Genomic DNA, 15,397 nt, shown 5'->3' on the forward strand with positions numbered 1-15,397 from the left:
GCACGCCCAATTTTTCCGTTTTTGATTTGTTAAAAAAGTTTGAAATATCCAATAAATGTCGTTCCACTTCATGATTGTGTCCCACTTGTTGTTGATTCTTCACAAAAAAATACAGTTTTATATCTTTATGTTTGAAGCCTGAAATGTGGCAAAAGGTCGCAAAGTTCAAGGGGGCCGAATACTTTCGCAAGGCACTGTATATCCAAACATCAACCCCGGTGCTGGCTTTATTGAGAACAAGTCAATAAATACAGAAATTAAGCGTGTTATTGCGTGTGCTTTCCCCTTTTTGAGGGTTATATATGAACCTGGAAACACACTCTGACTCAACATTAACTACACAGTGGAAACTGTGATGTTCCAGAGCTTAACCTCTCAATGGAATATGTTCCTTTCACGTGACTCCATTTCTCAGAAGGCAATGATCATCTTCTGTGTCCACTGAATCATTACAGGGCTCAGTCAGAGCAGAGGGCTTTCTCAGTTCATAGGAACTCTTCCCCCCTATCTCCTATCATTGCTCAGTGCTATAGCCTCAACCTGTGGACTAGAGCAGCTTACGAGCCCCTTGGGAGAGGCGCTGTGTGTCCTACCAGCATATTACCCTCAGCTCGATGTGTTCATGTACTGTTCATGTACTTCCCCCAGTCAGAGAACATCCATGTTGTTTAGCCTGCTGTTTGCCTCGGAGCAGCCCTGAGCAGACCCTGGTGGAGGTTAACTGGCTGGGGCAGCGCTCACCGAAACAAACAGTGTCGAGCCCCATGGACCCCTCAAAAAGGAGTTTACACGGAGATACACAGAGGGACCACAGAGAGCGATGAGGTCAAAAACGATATGCACAGTTAGACTGAAGAAGTGCCTATCCAAAGAAAGAGGGAAAGAGAGAGAGAGAGGTGAGAGAGAGAGAGAGAGAGAAGAAAAAAACGATCCAAGTCGAAACAAACGCACCAAACCACTTCAAAGAATTCTGTTCTTTCTCAAATTCACATGCAGAGAAGACTGTCTGTGTGTCACCATCCTTCACTTTACAAGAGTGAAAGAGAAACGGGGTAATGGCATATTTCCTTGATGTTATGAGAAGATTTGCAATGGTTCAGCCCACACTATCTGTGTTAGTAACATAACAAGCATTCACCATTGTGATGTGCCTGCAGCCCCAACCTACCTGCTGCAGCTCTTTGGCTTCGGCCAGCCTGCCGAGCTCCAACCTCATTATGGACGCTTAAATGACAGCCATGAAAGAGGCCTATTTTGTAGTCTTCAGGCAAGCAGAGCTTGGTGCTACAGCCCCGGGGTATTTACATAATAAAAACAAACGGTTTGTAAAGACATCGAAATTAGAGGGCGGTGTGTGTGTGTGTGCGCGTGCGTGCGCGCTTCAACCCAATCAAGTCTCGATGAAAGAGATGCTCATGGCCCGGTCTTTTGGTTTGAAAATTCAAAAGGCACTCTGAGGGCACATCTGAGCTATCTTTGTTGCAGGTGCATGACATCGGCCTTGAGGATCGATATGTAAAGCTTATTAAAGAGCAGTGATACTATCAAGAGCAGTGTGCAGGATTCTTCTTTTTTTCTGTTCTTTTGGTTTGAAATGACTCAGGGCTGTGTGTCCGTGGGCGTGTGTGGCAGACAGACTTACGGGGTAGAATCTAGGCTGATGGAGTTGGCCTGGGTTGACGAGGCTGACTTGTGATTGGTAAAGGTTTGGCAGGACGAGGCATGGTCGTGGTATTTCACATGGTCCAGCAGGTGTCCCACGGAGGACGGCCGCAGGCGCTCTTGTGCAAACTTGGAGTTCCTGCTGAGACAAAAGGAGGAGGGAGATGTAAGGTACCCGAGTGTACTGTCATCCAAGGTTATTTAGAGTTACTTGACATCGCTCCTCCTCCTCAACTGTAGATTAGCCCAATTTCCTTCCCCCTCCGTCTCCCCGAAGTGTGCACTTGTTCAGTCCCGCTCATAGATTTGACACTAAGGAATGTACTGTTTGCTTACACTACGGGTTAGGGCTACTCACTGGTTGGGGGTGCCTGGTGGGGAGCGTGTGGGCAGGCTCTGGGTCTCCAGGCGGTCATCGGACAGAGAGGCTCTGGAGTTCCGGCTGACTGACTCCCAGTCCATCCCTCCATCCATCAGCCGCCGCACCAAGGGCTTACTGGGAGACCTGATTGGTAGATGATATTGAGGTCATTGTCATTGTTAGATTGGATTGCAGCAAGTAAAACGTTCACCAGATTTCAATTTAGCAGGATGAAAACGGTTTACAACTCACTAGACTTTTGCTCATTATTCAGTGCAAGATTCCTCCATCCCCGTCTCTTCATGTTCTCACATTTCTGATTCTCTTAGTTATCAGTAAGCACCAGTGTCACTTCATTTGGGCTTCAGAAAGTGTCTTACCTGGCGAACACCCTGTCCTTGATGCCCTTCTCCTTGCCGTACTGGACAGACTGCACCTCTGTCCTACCACTGCATATAACACAGAAACATTTTTCATTTAACGGAAAACAGTCATACACCAACCTCTGCCCCTTACACTGTCATATCCTGGAGTAAGAGGGGACCAAACCAGTGTTGCACCTCTTACCATTTAGACATTTTAATGTGTGTCGTGAGCCAGCAGGAAGTATTAATATTGACACACCCCAGTGTGTGAAACCACAGCTCTTTTCACTCTGTCACACTATTAGTCAGTCACTCACACGGCGTGACAAGGCATTGGCAAAGCTGAGAGGACTGGTGCTTTGGGTCTCTACTGGCAGTTGTAGGCGGCACAGTAAACATATTCCTGTGTTATGCAAACCAGCCCACACGATTTCTGTGATACGCGGCACAGTGGGTCAAATGGCACCGTCGTGATTGGTACAAAAATGTAAATATGCTTCAGCAAAATGATGATGGTGTTATCCTGAGGGCAACACAATTAGGAAGGACTGGATCTGAACGGAGTGAGTCAGGAGAAATTGAAAGGATTAGGTCATGTGTAGCCTACACTCTTAGAAGAAAAGTTGCTATCTAGAATCAAAAAGGGTTCTTCGGCTGTCCCCATAGGATAACCCTTTGAAGAACCCCTTTTGGTTCCAGGTAGAACCTTTTGGGGTTTCATGTAGAACCCTTTCACCAGAGGGTTCTACATGGAACCAAAAAGCGTTCTACCTGGAACCAAAAAGGGTTCTACCTGGAACCCAGGACAACCGGACAACCGCAGAACCCTTTTTTCTAAGAGAGTACTGTTTTCTCTGGTGAGGTTTAGACACCTTTAGACAGCAGCTATATACAGTTACACACACTATCATTGACAAGACTCATGTAAACATTGACAAACAAACATAATCTTAGCGGGAAAAGCTGGTTGAAACGGCATCATTAGCCAGTTCTGCCTGCTGGGATCCCAACTTGATCACTGACTCTCTTTCAAAACACATTTTAATATGCAACCTCAGCTCCAAGGACCAAATCTGCTAAAGGCTAACGTCAACAGAGACTATGCACTTCCAAATGGCACCATATTCCCTACATAGTACACTCCGTTTGACCAGGGCCTGGTCTAAAGTAGCGCACTATATAAGGAATAGGGTGCCATTTGGGATACAGTCAAACATTCCCCAGGCCCACTCACCAGTAGCGGTACTTGGAGCCCAGATGGAAGACATGTGCAAAGAAGTTATTCTGTGGTGGTAAGGGTCGGTCTAGTCTGAAGAAGGTGTGGTGCTCTACACAGGCCTTCCATAGGTTCTTACAGGCTCGGTAGTTCACCATGTTAAAGGCTAACAGCGCCTCACGGCTCTCATTCTGGAGAGAGAGGGAGGGAGGGAGGGAGGGAGGGAGGGAGACAAAGAGAGGGAAAGAGAGAGCGAGGGAGAGAGCGAGAGAGTGCGAGGCTAGTGGTGGGCTCAGCACACTCAGGCGTACAGTACAGCATGAAGCATGGTACAGTAGGTGTGTGTGATTATCACACAAGATCAACATGATCACTAGTCACTTTAATAATGCCACTAAGAATGTTTACATATCTTGCATTGCTCATCTCATGACTATCTATTCTTTACTATCTATTGCATCTTAGCTGCTCCGTCACTGCTCATCCATATATTTTATACTTATATATTCTCATCCCATTCCGTTACTAGATTGTGTGTATTAGCTTTTGTTGTGGAATTTGTTAGATATTAGGTTTTGTTGTGGAATTGTTAGATATTAGGTTTTGTTGTGGAATTTGTTAGATATTAGGTTTTGTTGTGGAATTGTTAGATATTACCTGTTAGATACTGCTGCACTGTCGGATCGAGAAGCATTTCGCCACACTCGCAATCACATCTGCTAACCATGTGTATGTGACCAATAACATCTGCTAACCATGTGTATGTGACCAATAACATCTGCTAACCATGTGTATGTGACCAATCACATCTGCTAACCATGTGTATGTGACCAATTACATCTGCTAATCATGTGTATGTGACCAATCACATCTGCTAACCATGTGTATGTGACCAATAACATCTGCTAACCATGTGTATGTGACCAATCACATCTGCTAACCATGTGTATGTGACCAATAACATCTGCTAACCATGTGTATGTGACCAATCACATCTGCTAACCATGTGTATGTGACCAATCACATCTGCTAACCATGTGTATGTGACCAATCACATCTGCTAACCATGTGTATGTGACCAATAACATCTGCTAACCATGTGTATGTGACCAATCACATCTGCTAACCATGTGTATGTGACCAATCACATCTGCTAACCATGTGTATGTAACCAATAACATCTGCTAACCATGTGTATGTGACCAATAACATCTGCTAACCATGTGTATGTGACCAATCACATCTGCTAACCATGTGTATGTGACCAATAACATCTGCTAACCATGTGTATGTGACCAATCACATCTGCTAACCATGTGTATGTGACCAATCACATCTGCTAACCATGTGTATGTGACCAATAACATCTGCTAACCATGTGTATGTGACCAATAACATCTGCTAACCATGTGTATGTGACCAATAACATCTGCTAACCATGTGTATGTGACCAATCACATCTGCTAACCATGTGTATGTGACCAATAACATCTGCTAACCATGTGTATGTGACCAATAACATCTGCTAACCATGTGTATGTGACCAATAACATCTGCTAACCATGTGTATGTGACCAATAACATCTGCTAAACATGTGTATGTGACCAATAACATCTGCTAACCATGTGTATGTGACCAATAACATTTGATTGGATTATCACACTTGATCAACTGACGTCACACAGATGTAGCTAAAAGAACACGGATACAGAGGAAGAAATCACCCTTCGACTTGCATAGCTGGCCATGAGATGGCTTCTTCTAGGCCAGACACTATGGTGTGCTCTGTAGTACTTCTCTACTCGGATACATGAATTATAAGCGCATGACATCAATTCATCTAGATATCAAGTACTGTACAATTGATTTTAAAGGTCTCCTTGGCTTGCATTTTTCAACCAGGTGTTTTTGTGCGTCTTCCACTACTAGACACCCTAGTTGGGATCAAATCGTTTTAGATTTCGTTTCATATGGCCAGCCTAGTACACACACAAAGGGCATTATGTATATTTTGTATTATGTATTATTCATAATGACGAGAGAGAATTTGAGCTCGCACAATAGTAGGGATGCAATCCCAGTCGAAACCCGGACATACTTACCAATTCTCTTCTGAGTTGAATAAAAAACTGTCGACATTTAAACGAGATCTTTACAATCTGTAGCCTGAAAGAAAGAAAAAGAAGCTGTTGTCACCCACGGGATGGAATCTCTCCCGTAATTTCCTACACAACAGCGAACTTATCCAGCGTTCTGAAGCCACTGGATAAGCTAAGAGAATACATACTCCCCATGTTATCATCCATAAGAATCCCCTCCGTGCTTTAATCAGAAACAAATCATGCTCCGTGTTCTATAGTTCCATTGTGCCTGCAGGCCTATTTCCCTGGTTCCTTAAAGCATGACTCAGAGAGAGAGAGAGTCTAAATGTAGACCGCACTGTGTCCCAACCTGACACAGTTACGCTATTACTCATTTCTACAGAAGTCTCTTTTCATGAAGATAAACTCTCACTGTGCTGTACCCATCAAAGGGAGTAGGGCAAGATCAGACAGCGGGGAGAGGGCTCATGTTGTCACTTTACAGTAGAGCTAGAGTAAGTTATGGCTGAATCTGGGCCATGAAAAGAAGTAGAGCATCGTAAATGCCGCTTTCATGCTATGTTTGCTACTACTGTTTGTTACTTAAGCAATAAGGCCTGAAGAGGTGTGGTATATGGCCAATATACAATGTTCTTAGTCACGATGCAACGTGGAGTGCCTGAAAACAGCCCTTAGCCGTGGTATGTTGGCCATATACCACGAACCCCCGAGGTGCCTTATTGCTATTATAAACTAGTTACCAAAGTAATTAGAACAGTAAAAATACATGTTTTGTCATACCTGTGGTATACGGTCTGATACACCGCAGTTGTCAGCCAATCAGCATTCAGAGCTCGAACCACCCAGTTTATAAAACTTTTTAGGATCTGTGTGTCCCATCCAATGGCTCCCCTATATGGAGAATGTGGCTGAATGTGGAAATATACTCAATTGATTTGACTCACCATGGAAAGCAGTTGATTCGTACCCTGTTCTTATAGATGACAATCCCAGTTGACATCACTCCGATTAAAATCTCAGTGTTGCTTTGATCCTGTAACGGAGGAGGGGAAAAAGGGCAGGGAGGATTGTAAGGTGTCCAGACTTCCTGTGGGTGGGTTCTACTTAACAGAAACCCTATAGTTGGGCAATGGAGGGTGCTAACCGCCACACTGTCTAATGAAACCACGTTGAAGAAGGTTGATTGGGGAGCATAGTATGCATGCATCACTCCATTTCACACCTAAATACTTACCCTTGCATAGTGCAATTCGACTCCATAGAGCTCTAGCGTCCGTGCTGTGTTTAGATAATTGAACTCTGACTGGGCAGGAGGCAGTCCCCTGAAAGGAAAAAGAGTGAGAGTGAGAGATAGGGAGAGAGAACGACTTTAGTTGGCTCCACAGGCCATTCAGGGAGTAGGCCAAGCTACCATCTACGTGAGAGGCTAAACAATGACAGACCTTGTTCTGACCTGGGCACAAAGTCTGAGCCGCCTCAACCTCAGCTGCAGTGAATGAGCAGAGTCCATCCCTGTTTAATCTACAAGTTATTTGATATTTTCTGTGCATTTCCCGTTTTACACCAATGTATCCACACACACACACAATATCAGTTGAGAGATTGCTTCTTACTTGTGTTGCTGATGCTGTTTGGCAATCTCTTTCTCAAAGTCATGTGGTGCGTTGGGGATGAAAGAGTATCCGGAGAGGTAGCCGGGCAAGTTCTCGTTCTGACTGTAGTCCCCTAGCTCAGCTGCAACACAACACAAAGCACACAGTGTGTGAGTGTGTAAGTGTGTGTGTGACACAAAGCACAATGAAGCCTTTACTCCTCTCCTTCTCTCCCTCCTGCACAGCTCCCATTGATTCACACATTTTCTGGTCAAACTTCTCCTTTGTGTGCAAACGGAAAGAAGCAGGACTTTTGCAGCTTGAGAGGAGCCAAACACTTGACTTTTTTTTGTCAATGTTTAGAAAAGAGAGACAGAGAGATGAGTCGTCCTGCTGAGTGTCTCAGTGTTTCCATACTGTATAAACAGTCTGCCTTCTTCCCAAATGGCACCCTATTCCCTCTATAGTCCAATACTTTTGACCAGGGCTCATAGGGTTCTGGTCAAAAATAGTGCACTATATATGGAACAGGGTGGCATTTGAAAAGGGAGCAGACATGAGGAAGTTGGGGGTTAAGTGCCTCTATTTCCAAAGCACTTTAAGAAAAGTATGTAGCACAATAATGTGAATCAATTAATAAAGAGCCTTGCTCTGTCATTTGAGCAGAAACTACATCAGTATGTGAAAACAGTGGGGAAATGAACAGTAATATCCCAGTATACACTAACTATCCTGGTCTGAATTGTGACTGACAGACAGACTGGCACTTGTGAAATGTCCTCCATTCTTTTGTTGTTATTACAGTAAGTGCGGTGAGACCACCATGGCCACTTTCCATTTCCTCCTGTGACCTCTATACCTCCCACATAGCGTGATACGTTTACTACAACCCCACGAGAGAGTCAGCCAGCCAGTCAGCCAGCAAGCCAGTCAGTCAGTCAGTCAGTCAGTCAGTCAGTCAGCCAGCCTACTAAGCTAACAACCAATGAGCAGTGTTCTTCTGCCCTGCTGCCAGCCTGGTTGTGGCGATTGTGCTGTTACTCCTCCCCTCTCAGCAGCGTATTGGGGTCAATGTGTAAACAAAGACCCGCAGCAGCCAGGACACATGAAAGCAGCATCATTACAAGACAAGTACAGTATGAAGTAGTATTACAGTCTGGGGTTTCCAAGCTACTGTAATATCCTGACCCCCCCCCCCCCCCACCCCCCATACTCTCAATGCTTGAAATCCCAAGGTGGATATTAGCTGGGAGATAGGGAAAATACACTGCGGAACATATTCTATCATTAGTACAGTTAGTTACAAGGTGTCAGGCAGAATGTATGCGACCATAAGTCAGTCGTACAGTTGTAGTTGAATAGCTGAGAGGAATAATCAAAGTACTTACACTGAACGGCGTATGAAGCAAGAAGAGCGGCTGTGATGTACGGACACGGCAGCCTGCGAGCCGAGGACTCAGTTATTACTCAAATTCACTACATGAAGATTATTCAAATGTTTGAATAAACCAACCAAATACAGAGCCGTGCGTTTATCAAATCCACACTCACCTCCCACTGAGTAAGTCCTGTTTAATCTGCAAAACGTACTGGTACCTAAAGGGGACACAAAACAGCAAGGTGAAAACAGAGCTTTTAAGTCCACTTTAATCAAACTGTATGGAGAATAGCATAGAGGAAGGCCTATAGTGTACTGCTTATTTCTGTCACAATGCCACCCATTAAGCACTTACCTTGTATACTCCTCCTGGAGTTTATTGGGGTCGGTTACAAAGAATTTAACCCTAAAATTCAAACGGTGTGAAGATCCCCCTGAAGGAAAACAAACAACCAAATTAATGGGACTAAAACGAGCGATAAATAGAATATTGAAAATACTCGAGAATATTCTAAATGTATCAAACATACTTTTTAATTGCTTTCTAATCGGTTTGGTTGGATCCAGCCACCTCTGTAAAATATGGATAGAGACAACCGCAGACACGGTATGGGACAAGAGGGAAAATAGGCCATTAAAAAAAAAATGAAGATACATTTTTACTCAAAACGTTAGAGCAAGTTCAGAATAGAAATCAAACTGTCCTGCGAGATAGAATCATCAAAAATATACATACGTATCAAAGTCTGAATTTCAGCTGTCACAAATGAACATTTGCATTGTTATTTTGTCAACTTTAAATAAACACAATCTGTAGCCTCTAAACACTATTCTAGCCGCTGTTTCAACTCTATCGTTTGCCGATCATGACCCATAACCTTCTTAGTATCTCAAACTGTTTGCTGCAGAAACGCCACAGTTTGCTGACGGGGCTGGAGAGAGCCCATTCATGAGATGCTGCTATGCTGCCGATCAGAGTGTTTGAGGGGATCGGCCAGAGCAGGGCTCGGCGTACATCCGCTAATCCTGATCACATAATAATGAGTCATTTTGGAAGCCAGTTGATTTGGAGATCAGTGATTCTGCGCCGTCCGACTGCAATGTAGTCCGACTGCAATGTAGTCCAACTGCAATGTAGTCCGACTGCAATGTAGTCCGACTGCAATGTAGTCCGACGTGGCCTCACCTGACCTGTTGCGACAGCCTGTTGAAATAAACGAGACAATCGAGCAGCTCGCTAATTACCTAGCGTACGCAAGATTTGGTTCTGGGCTCTGAGAAGAGGCCTCACCTGACTGTCTGAGGAGTCGTCGGCCAGCTGTAGGCCGAAGTAGTCTCTCTCCGTCAGCTCCAGGTGCTTGAACACTACATCCAGCAGGACCTGTCCTTGATCGTGCTTCTGCAGGGAGAGAAACCAGACAAGACCTTCACAATCCTGTAGTACAGATATATGACCATCTCATAATACAGACAACTGAAGCAACGTAGGACTGAGAAGTGTGTTGGCCATAAAGTGATTGACACCTCCAATAAAGAGTAGCGCAAAAATACTTATTTGATAGAGGGCTGTTGTAAAACTATCACACAACTATGTGTAATGCTTACCCTACTGGGTTTCTAACTGAGGCCTCACAGAAGTGTCAGGGCAATGTGCAACCACAGGCATCCGGAACACAGAACCAGACCATGTATTATTTACAGAGAGCTGTGAGAAGGAAGGAACACAAACTATACTACACACAGTGACTAATGCCTGATTTGATTGGCCCATGTCACATAGGCTACTAGTAGTAGGAAGACCATTGGTCCGCACATGGAGCCTTGAGGAACACCATACTTCTCAATCTCAACTGAGGCTCCGCAATCACAGTCTACCTTGTAATGTCAACCAGGCAGGAAAGCAGAAAAAAAGCATGTTTCAATCACCTAACTACATACGCCAATCTCTCAGTAATGTAAAGAAACTGGACCAACCGGTTGACTGGCATGTTTCAGTGAAACAGTGATTTCCATGGAGCTTCACTATGACCCCCATGCACTGAAACGGAAGTACTTCTCTGACTGTGTTTGACTGTGTCACTGGCATTAAGTGATCAATAATGTAGAGGAAATGAATAATAACTGAAAACCTTCAGTATCTGCATAAATAAGAAAACACCACAAGGGCTGTGGCAGTCATGACATTTTGTCATCCGGTTATTGTCGTGCAATAGTAAGAAGGATGTAATTGAATTTAGCTGAATAAAATAGAAGGATATTTTTCCCATTAAGTGGATATGTTGAGGGTAAAAGTGATCATTTGAAACAGGTCCTATACACTAGATGTTCAGTTATTTGGCAACTTTAGTTGGGAATGATACAAACCTTAATGTCTCAGAAATTAAAATATATATGGGATGCATGATGAGACTATAGGCAATTGATGATCTGAGAGAGTCGCAGAAAAAAAGAAGCTCTGTCCCTTGTCTCAGGCTGCACTGCACAGCTGTTCTCTGATCAACTGATCCTATTTTCACCCATCAGACAATTCTAAATTTAATCTTGTCTAATATGTAAAATTAGTTTAGATTTAGATTGGCTCATTATCAAATGGGCGGGAACAGGGGCAAGGGGGGGAACAATCCGTATGCACGTATCCTCTCCACAAATTTCTTATTAACAAACTATAGTTTTGGCAAGTTGGTTAGGACATCTTAGGTTAGGACAAGTCATTTTTCCAAACATTTTTTACAGACAGATTATTTCACTTTTAATTCACTGTATCACAATGTCAGTGGGTCAGAAGTTTACATACACTAAGTTGACTGTGCCTTTAAACAGCTTGGAAAATTCCAGAAAATTATGTTATCGCTTTAGAAGCTTCTAATAGGCTAATTGACATAATTTGAGTCAATAGGAGGTATACCTATGGATGTACTTCAAGGCCTATATTCAAACTCATGGCCTCTTTGCTTGACATCGTAGGAAAATCAAAAGAAATCAGCCAAGACCTCAGACAAAAAAATCGTAGAGCTCCACAAGTCTGGTTCATCCTTGGGAGCAATTTCTAAATGTCTGAAGGTACCACGTTCATCTGTACAAAGAATAGTACGCAAGTATAAACACCATGGGACCACGCAGCCATCATACCGCTCAGGAAGGAGAAGCGTTCTGTCTCCTAGAGATGACGGTACTTTGGTGCGAAAAGTGAAAATCAATCCCAGAACAACAGCAAAGGGCAAAAAGTATCAGGTACAAAAGTATCTATATCCACAGTAAAACGAGTCCTATATCAACATAACCTGAAAGGCCGCTCAGCAAGGAAGAAGCCACTGCTCCAAAACCGCCATAAAATAGCCAGACTACGGTTTGCAACTGCACATGGGGGGCAAAGATCGTACTTTTTGGAGAAATGTCCTCTGGTCTGATGAAACAAAAATAGAAATGTTTGGCCATAATAACTATTGTTATGTTTGGAGGAAAAAGGGGGGCGGCTTGCAAGCCGAAGAACACCATCCCAACCGTGAAGCACGGGGGTGGCAGCATCATGTTGTAGGGGTGCTTTGCTGCAGGAGGGACTGGTGCACTTCACAAAATAGATGGCATCATGAGGCAGGGAAATTATGTGGATATATTGAAGCAACATCTCAAGACATCCTTCGGGAATTTAAAGCTTGGTCGCAAATGGGTCTTCCAAATGGACAATGACCCCAAGCATACTGGCATAAGGACAAAATGGCATAAGGACAACAAAGTCCATCACAAAGCCCTGACCTCATCCCATAGAAAATGTGTGGGCAGAACAGAAAAAGCGTGTGCGAGCAAGGAGGCCTACAAACCTGACTCAGTTTAACCAGCTCTGTCAGGACGAATGGGCCAAAATTCACCCAACTTATTGTGGGAAGCTTGTGGAAGGCTACTCGAAACGTTTGACTCAAGTTAAACTATTTAAAGGCAATGCTACCAAATACTAATTGAGTGTATTATAACTTCTGACCCACTGGGAATGTGATGAAAGAAATAATAGCTGAAATAAATCCTTTTCTCTACTATTATTCTGACATTTCACATTCTTAAAATAAAGTGGTGATCCTAACTGACCTGAGATAGGGAATTTTTACTAGGATTAAATGTCAGGAATTGTGAAAAACTGAGTTTAAATGTATTTGGCTAAGGTGTATGTAAACTTCTGACTTCAACTGTATGAGCAGCTGAGAAATAAATATAACACTTAATTCAGTCCACACATAGCTAAAGGAATGAAGGAGAGAGAGGAGATGGAAACGCACGGTGGTGAGATATTCTGTAGCTAAAGGAATGAAGGAGAGAGAGGAGATGGAAACGCACGGTGGTGAGATATTCTGTAGCTAAAGGAATGAAGGAGAGAGAGGAGATGGAAACACACGGTGGTGAGATATTCTGTAGCTAAAGGAATGAAGGAGAGAGAGAGGAGATGGAAACGCACGGTGGTGAGATATTCTGTAGCTAAAGGAATGAAGGAGAGAGAGGAGATGGAAACGCACGGTGGTGAGATATTCTGTAGCTAAAGGAATGAAGGAGAGAGAGAGGAGATGGAAACGCACGGTGGTGAGATATTCTGTAGCTAAAAGGTCATGTCACACAATTAACAATAATACATTTAAAATAAAACTATTACTAGGGCATTCAAAATAAAAATGCACTATAATTGTAGGCTAACTGTTAGCTACCCTGCACAACCAACAGCATCGCCTAGGACTATAAGTTCCCTCCCAGACTTGTGGATAGAAATGTTGGAGCGTAGCATAAGGTAACCAGTCTACCCAGTATGGATGATGATCCACCCAAAGCCGATTATTCGAATGTGTTTAATTTTGGAGTATAGGCTAGACCTATTATGGACCAAAGACATCTTAAATCTGTTTAGTTTTTTTGCCATGCGTAATATGCGGTAGGCTAAGTTGTATAACGGCACAAATATAATTTTGATTCATAAGCTCTTAATATGCGTATGGGTGTTCTGAATGAATCATCAACCTTAAAAAGCGCTGTCCATTACTTTGTGTTCGGCTTGGAAACAACATCCACAACGACCATGTTTCACACTCAGTTTCAACCTGCTGTTGAACTCCTTTCTTCAAATTGATCATCACAGTGAGGCGGGTTTAAAATCACATACTGTTTTGATGATAAGTGTTTGATGTGATTTTCGACTGCATTTGCATTGATGTCAGAGTGGTTAGAGGTACAATAGAGCCCTGAGTTCCAGGCCATTAGGACCTGATGTAGGGACAACAGAGCCCTGGGTACCAGGCCATTAGGACTTGATGGAGGTACAATAGAGCCCTGAGTACCAGGCCATTAGGACTTGATGTAGGGACAATAGAGCCCTGAGTACCAGACCATTCGTACCTGATGGTGGGACAACAGAGCCCTGAGTACCAGGCCATTAGTATCTGATGGTGGGACAACAGAGCCCTGAGTACCAGACCATTAGCACCCAGACCATTAGCGAGTTGGGTACTACCACAACATGTCCAGAGTGCATAAGAGGAGATTACGAGTCACGTGGAATTTTACTACGGTCATCATGACCATAGAGGTCAGCAGCTATCAGGTCATACTCTCTCCAACCACTAGGCTAATGCACAGCAGCCACGTTGGGGAACCAAACTACCAGCCAACGAGGGGCTTTACTAAAACACTGAAGCTCTCCAGCTCCAGTAGTTAAAACAGATGCCTGTTAGAAGCCTTCTTGTAGATTCCCTGTGCAGTGCAAGTATTGGAGGTGGTGCATGCATGGCAGTAGAATGCCAGTGGACATGATAAAGGAGCTGTCAGTTGTCATTCAGTACTGACTTCACCTGTGTATACATGATGCGTGTCTGTGCACACTGGATGGTTCCCAGAGGAAAGAACCGACATCACCGCCAACAAACCATATGAAACACATATGCACACAAACATGAGGGCCTGTATTCACCTAATCCTGACTGGCAGTGAAGCGTTGACCTGGTTTAGCCCCGCATGGCACTAGTAAAGACAAAGGACTCCATAATGGCAGCTCTGTAGTCCCTGAAATGGACTCATCTTAATTCATGACCAGGGGATTAGTGGGCTGCAGCAAAGTAGATTTGACCCAGGACAGAACAAAAAGTATCGGGGCAACAGAGATGGTCCTGGGTTAGACTGAGGTGCTGTTGGGTATGTGTTATAATTAGGGGGAATGCACTAACATCATGCCTCTCTGCCCCCGTTCCCCACAGTACACCACACGGGACAGATATCCCCTATGCTTGGCTCGGAAAAGCCATTGTGAGGTTTGCAGTTCAGTCCTGGTAAGTGTTTACTCCATTGGCTAGTGACCCCTGGAGTCTCCTTTAAAACCAGAATGCCAGACATTCTGCTGTCTCTGCTATGCTGCTATTAATGACAGATATCTAAAATTACCCAGGCTCTTTTGATCCCTACTACTACAATGCATCTGTACTTTAATGTGCAATTCCACCACATTTCAGCCACATTTTCATTATCTCCAGCACAATACCAGTGTCTATACACTATAGTGAATTTGGAAAGAATTCAGACCCCTTGACCTTTTCCACATTTTGTTACGTTACATGTTAAATTAAATGTTTTTCCTCATCAGTCTACACACAATACCCCATAATGACAAAGCGAAAACAGGTTTTTAGAAATGTTTGCACATTTAACATAAATAACTTATTTACATAAGTATTCAGACCCTTTGCTATGAGACTC

At 43.6% G+C, this 15,397-nt stretch overlaps 1 protein-coding gene across 1 annotated transcript in view; it reads right to left on the reverse strand.

Annotated features, from left to right (window-relative positions):
• LOC139413051 (tyrosine-protein phosphatase non-receptor type 4-like) overlaps positions 1-15,397 on the reverse strand; it is a 36,903-nt gene that overhangs the window by 11,673 nt on the left and 9,833 nt on the right. Inside the window, exons 3-15 of the mRNA XM_071160066.1 lie at positions 9,969-10,076; positions 9,208-9,250; positions 9,033-9,111; positions 8,851-8,895; positions 8,688-8,740; positions 7,321-7,441; positions 6,942-7,029; positions 6,652-6,740; positions 5,708-5,771; positions 3,623-3,795; positions 2,404-2,472; positions 2,021-2,167; positions 1,643-1,801 (exon numbers count right to left, since the gene is read on the reverse strand). Of these exons, the coding sequence (XP_071016167.1) occupies positions 1,643-1,801; positions 2,021-2,167; positions 2,404-2,472; positions 3,623-3,795; positions 5,708-5,771; positions 6,652-6,740; positions 6,942-7,029; positions 7,321-7,441; positions 8,688-8,740; positions 8,851-8,895; positions 9,033-9,111; positions 9,208-9,250; positions 9,969-10,076 (1,238 nt within the window). The remainder of the gene's footprint in view (positions 1-1,642; positions 1,802-2,020; positions 2,168-2,403; positions 2,473-3,622; positions 3,796-5,707; positions 5,772-6,651; positions 6,741-6,941; positions 7,030-7,320; positions 7,442-8,687; positions 8,741-8,850; positions 8,896-9,032; positions 9,112-9,207; positions 9,251-9,968; positions 10,077-15,397) is intronic.

Source organism: Oncorhynchus clarkii, chromosome 7 (assembly GCF_045791955.1).
Source record: "Oncorhynchus clarkii lewisi isolate Uvic-CL-2024 chromosome 7, UVic_Ocla_1.0, whole genome shotgun sequence".
NCBI lineage: Eukaryota > Metazoa > Chordata > Actinopteri > Salmoniformes > Salmonidae > Oncorhynchus > Oncorhynchus clarkii.